Below are 21,779 nucleotides of genomic sequence, written 5' to 3' on the forward strand. Positions count from 1 at the left end.
TGTCAGATGGGCAAAATCAGTAATTTACCACTGCCTCAATCTGCTGGTTTGTTTGTGTTACTGAGTGACTTCTCTGGTTTTAAAACTAAACTAAATCTGGTTTTCTTCCATGTTGTTACTCCTCCCTGCTTCTCCAAACTGGGGTCATCCCCACCACCATCTACTGTAGCTAATATACCCCATACAGCCCCACTACAAATAATCTGAACTATCCCTTTAAGCTCTTGCCTTACTGCACATTTCTGACACCACAGACAGATTTGGTAAGACTACCGAAATGTAAGATGCTTTGAAATGATGAATGAAAATGATTGGTGGAGTGAAATGAGGGGAAGTGTGGGTGGATAAAAAGAGCAGTCTCTAAGCACAGTTACAAGCCTGGAGGTGGAGAGGATCAGATAGACACATTCATTTCAGCAGCAGCCGTATCCCATCGGCACATGGTAGGAGTGTGTGCGAGTAGGAATGGATGAGGAAGAGACACCACCTGTTACAGCAGGTGCCCAGTAAACATTTGAGTCTCCTGCATAAACAGAGAGAACAGGGGGTGGAGTAGAGGAAGGTATTTGGTACAGGAGAGGTACAAGTTTGTGTGTGTGTTTGTGTGTGTGTGTGTGAAGGGGAGATGGAGCCAGCGTCATCAGTCCACGTCACTGAGGTCGCTGACTGGCTCGTCCTGCACGATGCTCAGGTGGTTCATGGCACGGCTGAAGGCGATCTGGACAGCCTTGCGGATGCTGGACGTGCGTCCTTCCATCATTTTGATTTTGTCTATGGTCTTGTCCATTCCCAGAGGAACCATCTTGGATCTAGGAAGCCACTGCCTGAAGGGGAGAAGACAGGATCTGTATTACAACACCTGAACAGTGACTAGGGGTCAAATGTTCTTTTTTTCCTAACTCAAAAAGTAGCACTTCCCAGGAATATATCTCTCTTTTCATAAGACATAAATTAAGTTTGATTTTAAACAAGAAAACTATAGATTATTAGTCATAAAATTGTGTTTTTTCTCACATTTTATTATTACTCTTTCATTTGAGGTGAAACAACACGACCATCCTTCATGTTTCAACATCTGTCTCACAGATATTGCCTTGTCTTTACCACACAACAACTATTTAGGCATGAAACTTAAAGGTGCAGTAAGCGATTCTATAGAAAAATACTTCATTCTTGAGTTGGATTCCCAGGTTGTCAAATACTGACGTTTTGGGACTGAGCGATATGGCTAATAAATAATATCTTAATATTTTTAGGTTATTCCATGATAAGTGATATATATCTTGATGTGGACATACTGTTAGCACTGCCCAATATGAATCAAATATATTATCATATATATATTTTTGACCAAATTTCTCTATATTGAAATTAATTGATACTGAGAGAAAGTTGGCTGCTGTGAAAATGGTCTGTTGTAGCAAAAGTATAAAACACTCCAAAAATGCTGCTGTTGCTGCTGCATTTGAGTCATCTGCAGTGTGCAGTGCTTCATGGGATGGCAAATTCTTTCTTAGGGAAAATTAGGAAGAAAAATTATTAAATGTGTGCCAACATACGAAATGGAACTAAAGAGTGATTAGTCGAGTGATTGCTGATAAAAGGACAAAACAAGATGCTTTTTGTTTTTTTTAACCAACTGGAAGAAAAATTAGAAAGCCTTATAATTCTTCTTCTTCTTGACTATCCTTTTTAGGCGATTTTTAGTTTCAGCTCTTATTCTATGCTAGTTACAGATTTAAAGCCAATTACCAGTGTGACACAAAGGCTACAGAACCATCATCACTGTTGAAGACTGAAAAACATTTTCCCAGTGATATGAGTCTGGGTGAAATTTTCAAAGAGAGGACCATTTGTCATCTCTTGACAACTGATGTCACGCAGCCGCGGGAGAATAATGATGAGCTGACGGACAGATTGACAGGTTTACCCTTGTAGGAACCTGCGGCAGTTTAAATCATTCCCTCGGATAGACGGCGGCACTCACCAGCTGCGCTTGTTGTCGAAGAAGAGGACGAGGTAGAGCTTCTCTTCGGCTTTGTACTGCATCTGCTCTCCAATGCGGAGCACGTCCATGGGGGGCATGGGGATGGACACCCCGTTGTGCTGGCAGCCCACGCGCGGCATGTGGGGGTCGATGATCTACACACAGCAGGGGGGAGGCGGGAGAGGAGTTAAAACACGCTCATGAATGCAGACGCAGGCAAACATACATTTCACCCACAGAATCACTCAAGCATACGGTTAAGATGTCTGTACTGTACACACATACACACACACACACACACAGATGCATGCACACACGATCCTGTTCCTCATTTGTCCTTTCATGCTAAGGTCAAATTCAACTGGTTAACAGTGAAAGGCTGCCACCTAGAGGAAAAACAGGACATTTTGAAAAGTGGGCTTTAGTTTTCTTTTTTTTCTGACAGTAAAAATGAACAGCATATACCACAAACAGAAAGGATAGTAGTTGCACTGCAGAAGAGGAAGAAAGGTTTATCCAGAGCCTACCTCTGTAAAAAAAAAACAAAAAAACTTTATTGTTCAGCAAAAATGAACAGAGCAAGCAAACAACAAACAAACAAAAAGAACATTTACCACAAAATAAGAAAAGAAAAAAAGAAAAGAACTGCAGTGTCCTTTGAAATTTCTATTCCAGTCCATAGCTTGTGATGCCATTTGCCAGTTTCATGTTTATTCAAATTCAAATTAATACTGAATGTTCGCCAAACGAGTGTCTGTTTATGAGTTGTAATAAATCATTAATAATCTTTTGGAAGGAGTAGATGTTCAGAACGGGTAAATTGAGCAATATGTTAATGTACTCTGGCAGGCACAAAGGCAGGACGTGACTGTGTATTTTCAGAGCAGTGGGGTTTTGTTTTCATGATGACAGGCTCAACTTAACATTGACAGACAATTGGCAGTTATAAACAGCCAATCAACTTACAGTATGAAATATATTTTTACTGTCAAATTATAATGTTGAGCTTGTCTTGCACCCCTGTTGAGTGTTCCTGAAGCCTGCCTGAGCTTCCTTGACTCTGGACAGCTCGCCATAGATTATATTATCTATTTCATATACTGTCTATGACTCCAACGCACTATTTTGACTGCAGTGCTCATTTCTGAATGCACAGTTGTTACTTATTGCTCCTTTACACATAAATACGCATTTAAAAACATTAACTTTATGTATGGACAGTAATGGATATTTCCTAAAAGAAGGGCAGATGGAGCTCATCTGTTAGTGTGAAAAAATTCTCAAAATCTGTTTCTGAATGACTAATATTTTGTTGAGATATGATAAATGTGTAGAATAAGAAGGATGGTAAATATACCAAACATCTTTATGGATCTCCTGTATATATGACCAATTTAATCTTTTACCTACATTAACAAGAAAACTAAAAAGTAGCTCCATTTCTGATTATTTTTGGTTCTTAGTAGGATTTGTTTTTATTGCGAAAGATCATTAAGTTACATTTACTGATTTTGAGAATAAGCTCATCATGTTGAAACCATTTAAACACACAGTTCCCCACAAATGTCCACTGGACTCCAAAAGACAACAGCTGCAGTAAAACGTCCTGTGGGACAACAGTGTCATAATGAGGTTCCAGTGTGTCCTGACGTCAAGAGACGACAATGAAACAACAAAATAAAGACTTTTGTTAGTGATTGTCATGCTTTCTATCCCACAAACACTCACCAAGGCAGGGTAGGAAGGGTATCCACTACATTTGGCCCAAACTAGCTTTAGGGGTTCCAATGCAACTGTTGCAGCACTAGCGGGCATCCAAATATTGCTGTTGCCAACCTCTATGGAAGCGGGAACAACACCAAACAAGTTATGTGTGGGTTTACACAGACAAACACACATTTCCAAAGCCGAGCTGTAAGTGCAACACACCAAATCAGGGTGGGAAATTGACTTTATCCCGTTAAGAGCCTCAAGTGAATGACAGATATTAAAATGTACCAGCCACTGTTGGCGTTTTATTCGCCAAATATGAATTTTAGATGAGCGAAGAGTCTCCAGATGCTGACTGGTTACATGCCATGATGGCAGGCAGAGTATAAAGATTCACCAGTCACTGCCAAAAGTCACAAGGAGTTGGCTGCTGTTAAATTCCAACTCTGCTTTTTTTTTTTTTTACGTGCACATAAATACCAGGTGTCTGCAAGTTCTATCAAGTTTTAACATCAAATTCATGCTAATGCTAGAATGAAATATGAGGCCAATTCTCTAGTCCAACAGGAAAAGTAAAAGAACTCTGACCCTTTTGTTCTTTTAATAACATATTTTAAGATTTTAAATGACCTGCAGACATGTGGAAGTCTACACATCTGACTTAAACTGAGTGCAACAGGATATAATACACGTAATAATAAATACTTTTAAATATGAACACAAATAATACATTTCCTCTTCTTTATATTTCCTTATGTTAATACTGCTTGTTTATTTCACTTTTTGCTACTCATTAAAAAAACCATTTAAAATGATAAATGATAACATAAATGACAGTCAAGTGAGGTTTTACTGTTCTAAATGTTTTTTTTCATATGGATGTTTTCTTTCATAAAGTGTTTTAAGCTGTCCTGCCAAGAGGCGTCTTTGCAAAGCTCTTGGAAACATTTATTAGCACAGAATTTCATAAGCTTATTTAAATATCAATACTTCACTGGAAAAAATCCTGTATATTTATTTGAGCCAGTGGATAAAATCTGTATGTATAATGTTCACAAGTGCATGCAGGATCTTTTGACACATTAAGCAACAGACTTACCGGCGGCAATTCGTGCAGCTTTTGCAAAGTTCCCGGTTTCGATGCAGGCGATTAATTCGCTCTTATCGTCCACAGTGTTTCTCCGGACCAAGGCGGGTTTCCCCTTTCCACATTTTGGAAGACTGAGAATAGTGCTAGAAACAAACAGCAGAATCAGCTTTAGAAACAAAACATCTTGTGCTGATGATGGCATAAACCAAAGAGTTGGATGACCACCTAACTGACAGGAAGAGGAACATATTTCTCCTCTTACCAGTAGTGCTGTTTATCCATATATCCATATATCGGCTGTAGAGATGTCTGCTTCTCTCTCAAATATAATGGAACTAGATGACACTCGGCCTGTGGTGCTCAAAGCGCCACAACCATCCCGCAACCAAATCAACATGCTAAGGAAAGCTAGTGCTCATGACAGTGCAGGATGTAAACATTAATGACTCTAACCTCTCATCCATGAGTAGATGCACGCTTCCTTCTGTGCTGTGATGTGATTGGCAGGTGTAGTTCGATAGAGAGGAAATAGTTTGAACATGAAACTGCTTACAACAAGGTCTGTGGATTATCTTGAGTAACTGGGTCATGATGTCTGGAAAGAGACACTGGTGTTGAGTTTTTCAAATGTATTTTGGTGCTTTGAGCACCGCCAGCCAAGTGCCATCTAGTTCCATTATATTCAAGAGGAGACAGACAACTCTACAGCTGATGTGTAGATGGATAAACAACACTACAGGTAAGAGGAAAAGTAGTATTTTTGATTTGGGGGTGAACAGAAGGATGCTTCTGAGTCGAATCAAAATCAAATCACAATACTAGACTTGCAGTATGTTTTATCTGCTGGATTACCTGGTGTTTCCTGGCAGACTGCTACATGAGGAGATTGAGGACTCAGAGGCGCAACGTCTTCGTGGCTCCACAGGTCTACTGGTCCGACTTGAGTCTTGTATCTCCTTCTCCTCCTCCACCTCAAGAAAACCACTGGACAGGCCTGAGAGGAGACGTCACGATATATTACGGATGCCATGATCCAAAAAGGCAGAATCCAAACCACTCCTGTCAAATGTCTGTATCTGCTCTGGCTACAGGTAGTTCAGTCATCCTCTGGTCTCATTTAAGGAATCGGTGTGTAGGATTTAGTAGCATCTAGTGCTGAGTTTACTCGCCTCACCCTCTGCTTCCTCTGCGAAACTCACAAATGGCCCCCTCAGATAATTTGAAAGTAGTTAGTTACTGAATGGAAATTACATCACAATTTTTATAATTAGTAATGTAATTTGACTACCAAAAAAAAAAAAATACAACCAATCTAAATTCTTTTGGATTACTTAAAAATCAAACAGTGAACATATTGCAATTTACACAACAAAATGGAAGCAGCCACAAAACTCTGAGCTCCACAAATATTCTGTTTTTTCTATTTAAAGATCTCAAAACATTTTCAGTGCAAATGAAATGCATTTTTTCCTGCCATGTCCACCATAAAGTGGAGCACTTGTCTAAGAAATGTCATGTCAGACATGCTTTTCATGAGTTAATAAACCATTAATTATCATGAAAAAATTTGACAACATAACCAAGATCTTCATACAATTTTTTTCAAAAGTAATTTAGCCTGATTATAGTTACTGTTTTTTTTAACCTGATTACGTAATCCCAGTTACATGTAATCCATTACTACCCAACTGTGTCTCTAGAGCCAGTGTTTGGTTTGTCTGCTCTGCGCCACTGTAGACATATGGTGGTGCAACATGGTGGACTCACGCCCTCTGTAGATACAAACAGCTCCTTCTAAGGTGATGAACACACAACCATTCTTATGTCAAGGGGATTATATGGAAATTAATATACTTATACATATAATAATGTATTTCTATGAATATTATATTCTGTTTCTGCTACATTCTGCTGATAAAAATCCTGTAAATCTGACACATTGGACCTTTAAGCAAACTGATGTGAAATATTAAACAAGTGTCTGTTGTGGTGACATGTAGTGTAACAGCTCATTGCAGTGTTCGCACTGCCAGTTTCAGGCTTTGGCAGCAGAGCTAAATACTGCTGTGCTAATTTAATAAGAGCCTCAAAGAAATGTCACATGTCAAATTCTAACATACGGTAACTCAAAGAAATGTTAAACCATGCAGAAAATTATGAATAAATCACAGTCAGTGACATACACTGTTGGGTTTTTTTGTGTGAATTTTCCTCTTTACTCTTCTTACCAGTGTCAAGTCGTTTCACGGGGGACTCTCCCTCCTCTTCGTGCTCCTCTCCCTCCGCCTCGCCATCTCTGCTGCCGCTGTGCTTCCTTTTCTTGCTGTGAAGCAGCGTCTCCAGTCTGGGTATGACCACTGACAGGAAGGATTTGGAGCCCAGCTGTGCAGAGTCTTCATCTTCCTCCTCCTCACCCTCTTTTCTTTCAACCCCACCAGCCCCCTCATCTGTGCCCCTTGAGGCCTTTTGGGGACTGGCGGTCTTTGATTTGCGGAAGAGCACGGCGGTGCGGCGGTTCACCGTACCCGTGGGCTCTGCGAGGGTCGACGTGGCCACCACGCTCACATCCCCTTCCAGCAAAGAGTTCTGGAGGCTGTCGTGGGAGTAGCCATTGAGGCGCGGTGCAGAGGAGAGCAGGTCTGGGATTTCCCCGTCAAACTTCACGCGCTTGCTGTGAGCTTTATCGTCACAGTCCGGGGCAGCGTCAATTGGTTTGAGGGTGGGGGGCTCGGGGTCTGTGTCTGAGTGGATGAGGGGAGGGATGGAGTCTGAGAGCTCCAGTTTAGGAGGAAGAGACTTGTCTCCTGTAAGCAGGCAGAGGACAAAAAGTTGTAGTTGTAGTTGAATTTTAAGGTTTTATTATATATTATTTATATAAGACTAATAAAAAGTTTATATTATATTAAAGGGAAACTTCTGCATTTTTCAATATGGACCTACACCCCATGTTTTTGTTTTTTAACAATTTCTGAAATTTGTCCATTATTAAAGGAGAGTGCTGCAGCTGGTGTAACTAGCTACAACATAATCCCTCCAGGCAAGTGCGCATCATCAAAGTACATCCACTAAAAGTGCTTGCTTTTGCTACAGACTGTTACTCTAACCCCTCATCTAGACCACAAATGTCACGTCAGCTTCATGCTTGTGCGACGACCTTGTCCATGCCACACTGAAGTGTCTATATAGGCTGCATACTGTCAATGTATTCCATAGTGTCAGCAGCAAATGAGCAGCCAATCTTTGTGCAGTTTTCCTTCAAAACTATTTTTCCATCAACATGATGCATGTGATTGTGGCATACCAGAGTGTGCAAGTGCAGCAAGAAAAGCAAGCAAGAAAAGAGAACAGAACAAAAAGTGCCTGTGGCTGTGCTCCAGACAGACAGGTTTTAGCAGAGGGATATAAGTTTAGCAGTGAAGATGTCAAGTGGCAGTAAACGTACAGTGAAGGCTACCATTTGCCCAAAAGAAACACTGCGGAAAAAAAAATCAAGATGTTTCCATGTCTTGCTTACCAGCTGCAGAGTGAGCTGCTCTCTGGCTGTAGAGCACAGCCTGCTCTGCCTCCTCCGCCTCGTGTTTATGTGTGTATCATCAATAAAATAGACTTGAAGACTTAAATGCTTCAGGTTGCATTTACACCCATTATATGCAGCTACCACAGCGCTAGTGCAGTCAGCTGCATGGATTAGAACAAGAGCATTTCTGTTGGCTGAGATGTTTGAGTTAAAAATGTGTCTGACATGTTTGCGGTTGAAGATGAGGAGTATCTGACAACATAATGGAAAGCACTGTTAGAGAGATAGACCTTTTTTAAGAGTAAGATACATTTTGTTGAAGCTGAAACTCTCGCCAAACTAACCAGACTGCCTTTGGAAAACTGTGATTTTAACCTTGTTCTATTAATTGAAACGCGACAGAAACAAAATGAAACTCACCACAAACATTTTTGTTGTAGCAGTAGAAAGATGGGGAAAGACATTTCTGGTGAGTTTTCTTTTATCTCCACTGAGTTTGAATGAAGATGGTGATGGCGATGTTAAAATTACAGTTTTGTAAAGGGAGACTGGTTAGTTTGGGGAAAGCAATAACACAGCCGTTTGTGGCTGAGCAAAAGGTACCTTAATCTTTAAAAGGGGGGCACCCCTGCAGCTCAGTTGGTAAAGCATGAACCCCGTGTACCAAGGCTATCAGTCCTCTGCAGCCACTGGCTCGACTCCTGCCAAGAGCCTTTTGCTGCTGTGTTGTCCCATCTCTCTCTACCCCCTTTCCTGTCTGCTCTTCAGCTGTCCCTATCAAGTAAAGGCAAAAGACCCCAAAAATAATCTACAAAAAAGGTCCATCTCTGTAGTAAATCTTTCCATAATGTTGTCAAACACTGAGAATAATAATCTGAACCTGTCAGAGGCAAAAACGAGCACTTTCAGTGGACTTGCTTTGGATGGTATGCAGTTGCCTGGAGGGATTACACTGCAGCTCAGTTTCACTGCTGCCAGCTGCAGCGCTCTCCCTCACTGCTGAAGTGACTCTTAAATGCATTTTTCTTTTCTCTTTTGTCATCATTACTGTTTCCTCATGTTGCTATAGAAAAAAGCAGAATACTTTTTATCGTGGTAAAGGATTGGCTATGCATACGAACATAATAAAATCTTTGGCATCCTCTTTTGGAAGGGTAACAAAAAAAACAAGCTATTCATACAAAGTACAAACATAAACAATATAACAAAATGACAAAGACAAAGAAATATGACCTACAGTCTAACACTATTACCAACAGTAATGTGCTGCAGTACCCACACTTTGTCCTTGTGTTTGCAGAAATGCTGACACAGCACATTATATTATGGTATGGCTTTTGGGTTTATCATAAAAGTAAAACAAGGCGCTGTTTAGCATAACACTGAGGCACTTTTATAAATAAAAAATGAGAGCTAAATTACTTTTTCCTTTCTCTCTTTCCCCCCACCAGCTCATTATAACGCTATCTATTCAGAGATCGGTTCCACCGAGAGACATGAGACCGTTGTTAGGATTCACCAGTAACACTTCTTCCTCTGCTGCAAGAGTACAATCATCACAGTCATGTAATCCTTAACTTGTTACTGTCTGGTTGACTGGGTCTGTGATTTTGGAATTAGGACTTCACAAAAGGTTTTGTGTGTCAGTGAGCCTTTTAACACTTTACAGTTTAACAACTCTCTCTCACACAGAAGTACATCAGACTGAGATCTGTAGTGCAATTTGGACACAAAACCTGATGTTGCTCCACCGACACTATACTTCAGAATTTTTTGTCAATCTCTCTGTAAAATAGTTATAATTTATAGGTGCAATGAATATTCCCAAGTATGTGCCAATGTCCCCCATTAGATATTAACAAACAATATTACCACTAATGATCCTGTTAACATTAAACTGTTTTATCAGTTAAAGAGATAGTTTAGATTATTTGATGTAGGGTTGTATGAGGTCCTTATCGATAGACAGTGTATTGGTTACATTAGATGCCTGTTAGTTTGGAGAAGGGCACCGACATGGAGGCTAATTAATGTAATGCTGCGGACAAGGGCAACAAAAGGTATTTTAGCCACTTGATTTGAGTTTTGGGGGATAAAAGTAAATGTTCACAACCAAAGGCCCTGCTTGTCCAAATACCAGGAATATCCGAAGCAGTTTCAGCAGACATTTGCTTACACCAATACAAACAGAGTAGGGTTTGTAATGATCATGTGTTAAAGTTGCCTGATAATCAGAATTAATTGCCATTTCAATCTCGCTAAAAATCTCTGAGAGGTGGGAGGCAATTCAGAAGTCTGGAACCAGGCTAGTGTTGTCCGACTGAAAGCAGCAGAGACACACTAGGTATGAGGAACATCATGTGACTTGGCTCTTTGAGGCTCTGTTTTGGGTTGGACGTTAATCTCTGACGTCTGACCTACACTTCAGGATATTAAGGACATGTGATTCTCCTTTGGACTCATAGAGGTGGGTTGAAGAGCACAATGTCAACCAGAAAACCAGATCCATACGTACCCTCATCATCTGGAAAATGTCCGTTAGGCTTCGATCTCTCTTCTTTAGGTTTAACCAGCTCTGAGTGGGAGGCAGCTGATGAAGAGGATGCTGATGTGGAGGGCGTTGTGGAGGAAGAGTGGTGGTGGTGGGAGGGGAGGGATCTCTTTAGGCTCATTTCATTGCGCACATCGTTGATGGTCTTTTTGAGCAGCTTCAGGCGCTTGCTGCGGGAGGGGCTGGACTTCATGGCACAGGTCAGGTCGAACTTCTCCAGGAGCTGCTGCAGCTGCTTTTCCTGAGAAAGGTGCTCCCTATTGGCTGGCACAAGTAGGCGGTCCACTAAGGAAAGAATTAATTCATCAGTGGTAGGTTGAAACATGGTTCTGCTAAGACATTATACAAATATTTCTCATTCATTTGCTGTCTTTAATAGGATAGTTTGGATTATTTGAAGTGAGGTTGTATGAGGTACTTATCAATAGTCAGTGTGTTACGTACAGTGAATGCCAGCTGACATGGCCCCAATGTGGGGAAGCAGAGAGGTTGCCAGGACAGTTAAGTAACACACCGCTGTGGACAAGGTCAGCAACAAAAGCTATTTTGGCCACTTAAAAGAGTTCCACTTAAAATCCTAAATAGGTGTGTGCTATGTGTGGAATATTTTCACCACTTTACCATGCAGTCAGACAGCCTTTTCTGATGAGAAACTGCTGTTATTTAAGAGAAATATCGCTCTCTCCAGGCCAACCAAACTCTATAGGTGAAATGAGTCATTTTCCCTTGCAGAACACTGGAACTGCTGGTCTGCCACTGCCGCGATATGTTAATTTGTTTGTGTTACTGTGTGTTTGGTGCTTTAAAAAGATTCACCAAAGTCACACAATAACACAAATAAACTAACAGATCGAGGCAGCAGTTTACCAGCAACTCGGGTGTTCTGCGAGGTAAAATGACTAATTTTGTCTGATAGAGTTTGGTTGGTTTGGAGAGAGTGATATTTGGCTTGTGTAATGGTGGTTTCTCATCAGAAAAGCCAGTCTGATGGCAAAGAAAAGTATAAACTATAGTATACACTTAAACTTTTTTAAGTGGCTAAGATTCCTTTAGCTGCCAACCCTGTCCACAGCACTACACTGTTTAGCTTCTGTGCTAATGCATGAAGGATATACACTGACTATAAGTAAGTACCTCATACAACCCCACTTTAAATAATGTGAACTATCCCTTTAATGATGCAAACACATCACAGAGATGTGTATGTGCTACTGCTCTTACCGTCGTCCCAAGAAAACGCTGGTGGTGCTTTGATTTCAGGAGCTTCAGCCAGATGCATGCCACTTTCTGTGTCAAAGCCGATCTTCTCCACGTCTCGCCGGGCTTTTCTCAGCAGGGCCCCGCCCTGGTCCCGGAGGCGAACGGCAGCCCGGTAGAAATATGTGTCCTTTGAATTGTATTTCATGCAATTATCAACAATGAGGTTGAAGTCTTTCTCAAACTGGTCCATGTTGTTGTAGCCCTGCTCATCAATGCGCTGCCGCATGGTGGAGAAATCCATCGGGTGCTTGATGTGGTCGAGGTAGTCAGGCACCTACAGGAGACAGCAAATGTAATGAAATACTGGAAAGCTACCTAGACTTTTTTTTAAAAAATACATATATATCAGAATCAATTTGATTGCCAAATATGTTTTTGATTAGTTGTCAACAATGAAGTTAAGCAGTAACTATTTAGATGATAATAAACTGAATATCTTTGGGTTGTGGACAAAACAAGACATTTGAGGATGTCATCATGGCATTTGGGAAACAGTGATCAACATTTGTCAACATTTTTCTGACCAAACTATTTGATTAATCAATAAAGAATAAAATTGTTTGTTGCAGAGCTTTACAAAAAACACAGTATGAGAAAATATAAAGAAATGAACAAGTACTGCAAATCAAGGACATAAATAGAAAATAGAAATTTGACATTAAAGGAAAAATATGAAGTAAATATTATTGTATGATGCATGTTAACCCAACATTTTTCACCAAATATGCTTATATTAAAAAAAGCTTCTAAAGTCATCCATGTCCACATGGGCCAGGCAACATGAAAGTACAGCTGAACAATTAATTAAACTTTTAACAAACTCATGATATGGCTTATATCAGTTTTCAAACCCTGAAATGTGTGTGAAAATGTCATTTTGAATTAAATATTGTCATGCTGCAATGATGTCCAATACATCCTAGTCTATAGACTAAAGATAACATCTTCGTTTGGTACACATTTCTGCCAAAAAAAACCACACAATAATTATTCATTTCAATATGTTTTCATTATGAAAGTGAGAGCAAAATTCTGTAAAAATGATCATTCCCTATTGTGAGTCATCACAGTCATATTGTGATTGTAATATCAATCAAAATGATTGCAATTACAGTATTTTTTTATATAGTATATCATTATAGAGTCTTAAAAATTAAATGTATGACCACAAACGTTAAAACCTACCACAAATGCTCAGCCTACCAAGATAATGAATAATCTACTAGTAATGAAATGGACCCTGGAGTCAAAAGGTAGCGCCCAACGTGGGGCTCGAACCCACGACCCTGAGATTAAGAGTCTCATGCTCTACCGACTGAGCTAGCCGGGCATGCAAAGAGAGGCACCCTTTGCCTTTTACAGACGTCTGTGAGTGAACTTTACTCTCAGGTTACACATTCACCTCACCAGGAAGTCACATTGCTCAACACTCTCCCCACAGGGAGGGGGGGCGGGGGTGATTTATAACCTGAGGCGATGTGATCAGAACTTGTGACACTGAGCGAGCAGTTGTTGGCTGGCTGTTGTCTGCATGGTGTGTTCGAGTGCAATGAATGAAAGCGAAGACTATAATTATTCTCATTTTGTAACAGGTAATTTTTATCTACTTAGTTCTTGGCTCATGTCATCACTCATGTCACTATACCAACATTTCTGAAGCTGATAATCAGGCAGAAAAACAGGTCAAACAGACCTGGTGAATGGTACTTAGCAGACTTTCATGCTGAAAATAGCACATCGGCAAAGTAAAAAGGGCTGTGTTAAAATATAAACCAGCAAGTCCAGTTTGAAGGCTTATCAAACAGGAATTCTTTATCTGTGTTTCCTTGGCAGAGCTCCCCGCTACAACAGTTTTCAACTTTTGTGCACAATAAATAACAGTACTACAAAGTGACATGAAGTACATCCTCCATAAAAAAGAAATCATTACCATCATCAAAAAATGATCCCAAAAGAAATGCAACATTTGTGCCCAAGAAATAGGTCTGAGTTGCAGAATACTGTACTCATCGTATTTATATTATTAGTAAATGGTTGGGGTGAATTTGTAAAGAGGACCATGAAAGCCAGAAGAAATAAGGAAATTTAGAAAAATCACTCAATAAATAAATAAATACTTTATTAAATGCCCCCAAAATAAATGTAGTCATTAATTAATTCATAAAATGTGACTTAAATTGGTATTTGTTTTGCTCATGTATTTACTGACATTTGAATTAATTCCCATTTTTATATACATTCCTATTTAACTTCCATGTTATTAACTAAAAAGAAAAGGAAAAAAAATAATAAATCAAATGGAAATTAAATGGTAAAGTAAATAAATAGGTGAATAAATGCAAAGGTAAATAAATACAGAAGCAAATTAAAACAGAATATCAATTTATGACACATTTTATAAATTAATTAAGGCCTACCATTATTTTGGTGCATTTAATGGAATTAGAGGCAGAGAAATATACCTGTCGGCCAATATTATTGTTTAATATTAACAATATTAAACAATATTGTTACAATAAATATTATTTAAAGAACTTTATGTACATTGTTTTATTTTATTTTATATAATTTTAATTTTATTTAATTTTGACTTTTATAGGCAGTATTTTAGGTACATTTCATCCTTTTTTTGAATTAAATTCGTTAAATAACATAAATAAAGAAAGAATATCAGCTGATAGGTCAATATCTTTTTACTCCCTAATATCAGTATCAGTCCCACACATCTGGTATAGGTTGGGCTCTAAGTTGGGCTCTAAGAAAAGAACAATTAAAGATTCTGCGTGGACAAATGCAACAATAGAACAGAAAAGTGTCTAAGTATCTACTGGGGTTCACCTCATTGACATCCACTGGCTGGGTGAAGATCCTGGCCTGATCTTTGGCCTGGAGTTGGTCCAAAAGAGCTCGGAGCAAAATACTGAAGGGAGTCAGCTGCATCTCCAGGATGGTCTCCTGCTGTTTAATCTATATCACAGCACAGAGAGGAAACCATCAGAGGATTGAGGAGTGTTTAATTTATTATCTGAACTTCTCTGACCACAGGTTCAGACATCTACCCAACGATCCCTCCACTCCTACCTCTTCCCTCTTGAGCTTCTCCCTCTTGCGGATCAGCTCCAGCAGCAGCCGAGCTCTCTCCAGGTCGTGTCGGAGACGATGCCATTCCTTCAGCTGCTCCTTCAGTGCCCTGCTCTCCTCCTCATTCTGCCTCTGAAGAACACGTGGAAATAAAAACACATTCATTAAAGCAGTGGCTCCTAAACTTTTTCCTTAAAGGGTCTCCTCTCTCTTACGGACATTTCACATTATTAATTAAATATATTTAATAACTGAACCAAATATTGAACAAAATAACTGAAGGAAACTTGTGTAAAAATGTTTGGATTCATTTTGAGCAATTACATCTTGTGAACACTGCATTAGAGATGAGTTGATTTATACAATTCTGTGTGTTTTTTTAATTATTATTATTTTTTAACAATCATACTAACTTAATGGGCTACTAATTTTGACCAATTCAGTGTTTTCTTCTCTGTGACACTCTGGTGTTGTTCTCTTAGCTATTTAGTTGTTTTAACTGCACCCTTATCCTAGTTCATATCTCAAACAATCTTAACTTCAAATATGATGTGTTTAAAAGCATACTAGACAAACTATTAAAATGTAAAACTGAACAAACTGTGCGAAAATGACATTATAACATATTTCAATTTCTAACAGCTACTGGTAGAAGAGTAAGTAGACAGAAAGTCTTCTGTGGTTGACTGACAGATGAACAAACCGGCTGTGCATTCTTCTGAGACTGCAGGCTTGTCTGAAGGCGTCTGATGAGGGGAAGCCCGTTTCTGGATTGCCTCTTCAGTGTCCAGTAATTTAGGACCAGCTCCACAAACGCCTTCTTCTTCTGTACCGACACCTGGTTCAGAATGGTTTGTAACCTGGAAGAGATGAGAAGAAGGGTATTAGAGGCATACAGATACTGTAGATACCAACAGCTAGTTAGCAAACAGGCTGTCACATGCTCCTGCAACAGCCAATGCTTGGACACAAACAACCATACATCCTTTCAGAAAGAGAGAAAACCCCTCCCCTACACCAACACTCACACACTGAGCATCTACACCCTAAAAGTAAATGTAAGTTAAAGGCATAGTTCAGATATTTGAAGTGGGGTTGTTTGAGGTGCTTACTGACATAATAAATACTTATCTGTTGTAGATGATGATCAGAAACCCCTCAGTTTGGAGAAGCAGAGCGAAGTACCAGGACAGAAGTAAAGCAATGAACTGATGTGGACAGGGTCAGCAACAAAAGGCATTTCAGCCACGTAAAAAGGTCCACCTAACAAGCCTGTATTTTCACTGCTTTACCACCGTTATATAAGGCAAAGTTCTCTCTCCCCAAACCAACCAAACTCCAAAGGTGAAATCAGTAATTTTACCTCACAAAACACAGGAGTTGCTGGTCTACTGCTGCCTTGATCTATTGGTTAGTTTGTGTCACTGTGTGATTTTGGTGATGTCGAACTACCTTTTTAAAACGCATAAGTCACACAATAATGCAAACAAACTACCTGATTGAGACAGCAGTAGACCAGCAACTCCCATGTTCTCCAAGGTACAATTATTGATATCACCTATGGAGTTTGGTTAGTTTGAAAGAGTGATATTAGGCTTGTATAATGGTGATTTCCCATGTTAGGCTGTCTGAAGTTTTTAGGTGGGTCTCTTTTTTAAGTGGTTAATATACATTTAGCTGCAGCAGTTCATAGCTTAGCTTCCATGCTGGTACTCCTCTGCCTCTCCAAACTCTGGGCTTGCAGACTGCCATCTACTGTAGGTAATACACTGACTTACGATAAGTATTTCATGTAATAATCCCAACTATCCCCTTAATACAACTCATTGTATACCTGTGAGCAGGAAAAGTAGGGACAGTAGCTGGGGTTGCTTCTTCACTTTCAGGTTCAGGCTCAGGCTTCTTACTCTTACTCTTCTTCTTATGCGACTTCCCTTTTGACTTTCCTTTGTCACCTTTCTTACAGAGTCCGTTTTTGGGTTTAGCATCATCGTAGATCGTAAGCGGCCTCCTTACACACCCATTAGGCGTGTGAGCCCCGCAGTAGGCCGTCTTTTTCACAGAAAATGTGTGCTCTCCTGTGTCCGTGACCTCTTTGATCGGCTCCATCTTCATGAAGAGGCCGGCCTTTTGGGCGCAGCTGACGTGGAAGGCGGTGTAGCAGTTGGCTTTGTGGCACTGGATGCACGCTCCCACACCTTTCTCCTTGCAGAGGTAGCAGGTGAGCTTCCAACGGGCCGGGGGGATGTGGCTGACACCGTCAATGGGCTCGATAAAGGTGGTGTTGGAGAAGCCAACCTCAGGGACCCAGAGGGCGCACACCACGTGGCCCCAGCGGTCATCGTCCGTCTTTTTCACTGCTCCGCCCTTGTTGGGACAAAGTATGCAGTCAGCAGGCTGCGTGGACGACTGGAGGCAGTGTCTGCAGAGCCACTGGCCTTCAGGAATGTAGGGCACGCCGTAACATTCCTGGTGCACGGCCACATTGCACACGTCACAGAACAAGATAGCATTGCTGTTGTGACACTCTCCATCCATGCAGATGCAGCAGACGGCATCCTCATCGATGGGCGCTTGCTTCTCGCTGCCCTGATCCAGACTTTCCAGGTGCAGCTCTTTCTCGAAGCGGTCGATGAGGAACTCGAAGACATTGTGAGAAACCGGACCAACCCCTTCACTTCTCCGCTTCTCATTCACCAGATCCAGCCAGGAATAATCTTCCTCATCCATGTCGTACTCCGTTTCCTCATCAAGCTCTTCCTCTGTTTTCTCTGTGTATTTATAAAAGGCAGTTGGACGCTTCGGAACTGCAGGAAGATTATATTCCACTGTACGAAATTTAGGCTCTGGAAGCTTTGGTCCGGTGTTAACAGCGGCAGGATGTCCACCTCCCTCTGCATGACCGGTGATTCCCAGTGCTGCGTTCCTCTTCTCCTGGTTGTTTTTTAGTCTCACTGACCTCAGGAGGACCTGCTGCTGGGGTTTCTCAGCGTTCTCCTTATTGCTGGTGCACTCCATCATCTCCTGCACCATGGGGTCATCGTCAGAAATCACATCCAGCTTGTCATATATGCTGATCCGGTGGATGCGACCATCGATGTCGAACTCCACCATGCGCTGCGCCTGGGCATAAGTCAAGATCTGCTTGTTGGGGGAAGGTTTGATGGGAGACGGTGGCCTCTGCACCGCAACCCGGTGCTGCCGAGCTTTCTTCTTCATCTTGATGCTCCGTGTTGCTGTGGAGACACAAAGCACAGAGGACCGGTTAGAGATGCATGAATTTCATTAGGGTCAGGTGAGTTAAACCAAAGGCAGAGAAAGCTGATGCATTTTATTTAGGTGGCTGCCTTTCGGGGGTCAGAAAAACAAAGTCCATCAAAATTTACTGATACAGGAATGGTATGAAAATCATGATTATAATGACCAAAATTATCACGGTTATCAGTGTTAGTAGTAGTATCAGTGATTTTGTTCATATATGCTGAAAATGTTAAAATACTGATACACACACTGCAATCATTTCACCAACTTTCATACTGAAACTCACTCAATAATCTGAAATGCCATCGATGCAAATAAAACCCACATATTTACAGGGCTCCTACATCTTTTTCCAAAGTCAAACTCAAACACTTTGAATTTCAAGGTGAATTTTCAAATTTCTCCAGCAGCTTACAGCTGTGATAAATAACATATGTATATACATACACTCAAAAATTTTCTTTCACTTCTTCATCACATTCAATTAGATGTTACTGTGCAATAAACAACCATAATTGTGTTTCATGATAGCATTCTGTAGAAGGGAATTAATGGGAAACCCAACAAGGTTTCATGTGTCAAAGTCTATCACTTGTCTGAAGTACACTAAGCATTGTATACAACCTTCCTGAGCCAATAGTTAACTTATTTTATTTCTTTATCTAAACAGGGAACTGTAATGCAATTGCAGTTTCAAGCACTTTATCCAAAATCTAAGCACTTTTTCAAGTCTTGAAAACATTACATTAAAATTCAAGTGTTTTCAAGGATTTCCAGCACCTGTAAGACCTTGCATTTACTGTAAGTTTTTCAAAGTGTGATGATCAAAGTTTTAATGATCGGCAGGTGCCAAGGACAAGAACATAGGTCAACAATACAGAAAAAAAGACTGTTTCACTCTGTCTTCTTCAGTTGTGGTCAAAGATATTTAATTAATTACGTTTTGTACACAAACTTTCATCAGATTGTTCGCCATGGCTTATTGTGAAAATAGTAACTGTTTCATCCCTAGAGACAGTATTCTGTATCATAATGCAGACACATTTATTAATGACATACTACATAAAACTTGAAAAGAAATATAACTAACAACGCCTTAACTGTTTGCTTCAACAGTAAGCAATAAGACTGTAACCTGCGAGTAAGATATAAACTTAGAATAGATAAATAATAGCATCCATTATAACCGAACAACATAATAATTTACTTGTGCATCTTTACAAACATACTACTATCCTTGTTATAACTGAGTTTCTGGAGTATTCCAGCTACCTGTTGCACATGTACACATCACTTCCTGGTGTCAGAAACCTGGATAAGACCTTCCCCCAGTTTTGAGAAACCTGGATATGCTACCTGGAGTATTCTGACAAGACACTGTGGCATGTACAGTACAACTGAACACTAAAGGTCAGACACCTGGATACTGTTAAAATCATGAATACAAGGATATAAGGTGATAGATGGGCCGATCCGCTACTCAGCATCAGTCCGATGCTGGCATAAATCACTGAATCAGATATTGGGAAAAACAAAAAGTATAATCTGATATGATCCTTAAAAGCTTAATTAAAGGGACACCTATCTTGAGTAGTAGAACAGTAGCAATATTAGTCAATCCAAACGTTTTATTAACAGCTTAGTTCTTTAGAGATGGAAATAGAGGGTACCAGATAGGCATGAGTAACAGCAGATACTCGAGATTCAAGTATCTGTATCAGTATTGGACATAAAAAGTGGTACTGAACCATCCCTAAAATGAATAATCCCATTAAAAAAGAACAAAAAGGATAAAGCTCAAAACCAGGATAGCCTTAGGCATGTACAGCAGTGAGACTGACACACCTCTGGACATATGGTCATAAACCTGAATAATGTTATTAAGATATAAAAATCTTTTTCATCTTGCATGTAAAGACCAGATCTTGACTATCATCAAAATGGGACAGGACTCAAAACCAGGTTACTAATGCACATGTACACACAGTGAGAAATAAGGTAATTAATTTAATGCGATATCCTCCGGATCAAAAGTTTTACACTGTGTAACTGAATGCATTATACATTAATATGATTAAAAGGGGCTAGAGTGTAGGGCAACTTTCATTGATGTTACTGCCTCAAAATACAGTAACTATCAATGTTATTACTTGTATTGTAGCACGTTGTACGTTACAGCTTTGTCAATTAGCTGAGGCATTTAAATGCAGTGGGAGGCGGCCACACTGAGCACTTGCAATATGACTGCGCAGGAGTTAACACTTGCCCGTTTGGTGCAGAGATGCCTTTTCAGGAAAGACGACCAACAGTCAAAGTGGCCAACTTGCTAACAATAACATTAGCTAGCCAGCTAACAAGCTAGAGCAGCTAGCCACCCCCTAATGGCGTCAAACAAACAGCGTTTGTTAATTCATACCCGATGTGTAGCATTAAAAACGCATTTTGCAGATGCACTGTGTGCCTTTTCGTCGCCACCGTATAAAACACAGAAAAGCATGTAAAAGCAAAGCACATACCTCGGGTTGCCGAACAGTTTTGCTAGTTGAAGAAGACGGTAGCTAGCCAGCAGCCTTACAAAGCAATGGCGATACGGCCTGCTGCTAAGTGGCTCTAAATCCGTACACAATGTTCTCATCCAACGGGCGATACGGGGGTCTTTTCAGTTATTAACAAAAAGAGAAAGAGGCCTGCTTGGTGCCTGTGAAGTTTCGGTATTAAATTCCACAGGAAACACACAGTTATTCTGCTTTGTGAACCATTCATAGGTTAGAGTCGCTCGCTAGCCACAGTCGACCAGCAGCAAAAAGCAGCAACAGCAGCAGCACTACCAATGGCTCATCCCCCAACACAACAATGCGTTTCAGCAGCAGACAACTCCCACCCGTACGCACTACTCTACGTGTGACGCTGCCTGGAGGTCATGTTGGTGGTGAGTCGTAGATTTCACACAAAAGCCCATCTGTCACACAATCAATGCATCGCCTTTTGTCAATCCTTACTAGCCGTACACAGACAAAGCTCCACACAAAGCGCGAATCGTGGGCAGTACCACCTCTGTCTGAGTGAAAACCTGGGACAAATCTCTGTTTTGGCTCTCCGCACCGGGTTGTTAAGTCATAACCGACGGGTATGACTTTCAAATTTGTGGGTCTCTCTGTCATGGTCTGGCCCATTGATTCAGCATTTCTCCTCTAGTCACAGAGGACAGGCAAGACACAGGCAGAATAACAAAATACACTGCTAAATGCCCCACCCTGGTGACCAATTCGCCGAAGACAAGAAACCCCGCCGGTTTAAAGCAGTAATAACGTGTTGTAGTGAT

At 40.5% G+C, this 21,779-nt stretch overlaps 1 protein-coding gene and 1 non-coding gene across 5 annotated transcripts; both read right to left on the reverse strand.

The window, feature by feature from the left end:
- Window positions 1-31: 31 nt before the first annotated feature.
- Window positions 32-21,722, reverse strand: brd1a (bromodomain containing 1a). 4 transcript variants are annotated; one of them, XM_084710694.1, is made up of 13 exons: window positions 20,974-21,717; window positions 17,031-18,432; window positions 15,888-16,056; window positions 15,197-15,328; window positions 14,954-15,082; window positions 12,077-12,389; window positions 10,820-11,140; window positions 7,016-7,591; window positions 5,640-5,781; window positions 4,797-4,930; window positions 3,716-3,825; window positions 1,988-2,142; window positions 32-824 (listed from the first exon to the last, which is right to left on the reverse strand). In XM_084710694.1, the coding sequence occupies exons 2-13, from the start codon at window positions 18,413-18,415 to the stop codon at window positions 641-643; spliced, it is 3,750 nt and encodes a 1,249-aa protein (XP_084566820.1). In that variant the 5' UTR covers window positions 18,416-18,432; window positions 20,974-21,717; the 3' UTR covers window positions 32-640. The 4 variants fall into 4 exon arrangements, with proteins under 4 accessions (XP_084566820.1, XP_084566821.1, XP_084566823.1 ...); XM_084710695.1 differs by having other exon boundaries at window positions 15,900-16,056; window positions 20,974-21,716; XM_084710697.1 differs by lacking the exon at window positions 3,716-3,825 and having other exon boundaries at window positions 667-824; window positions 15,900-16,056; window positions 20,974-21,722.
- trnak-cuu (transfer RNA lysine (anticodon CUU)) lies at window positions 13,373-13,445 on the reverse strand. Its single transcript has one exon. It is a non-coding gene; the product is annotated as a tRNA-Lys (tRNA).
- Window positions 21,723-21,779: the final 57 nt, after the last annotated feature.

The sequence above is a fragment of the Lutjanus erythropterus genome, chromosome 22 (genome assembly GCF_056507025.1).
Source record: "Lutjanus erythropterus isolate fLutEry1 chromosome 22, fLutEry1.hap2, whole genome shotgun sequence".
NCBI lineage: Eukaryota > Metazoa > Chordata > Actinopteri > Lutjaniformes > Lutjanidae > Lutjanus > Lutjanus erythropterus.

Excerpts from the sequence above, each read along its gene's own strand:
- brd1a (XM_084710694.1), bottom strand. The coding sequence starts at position 18,415 with ATGAAGAAGAAAGCTCGGCAGCACCGGGTTGCGGTGCAGAGGCCACCG. Across the intron at positions 15,329-15,887 it reads CACAGCCGGTTTGTTCATCT|AGGCAGAATGAGGAGGAGAG; the intron begins GTCAGTCAACCA and ends CGTGTTCTTCAG. Across the intron at positions 4,931-5,639 it reads AGTCTGCCAGGAAACACCAG|CACTATTCTCAGTCTTCCAA; the intron begins GTAATCCAGCAG and ends GTTTGTTTCTAG.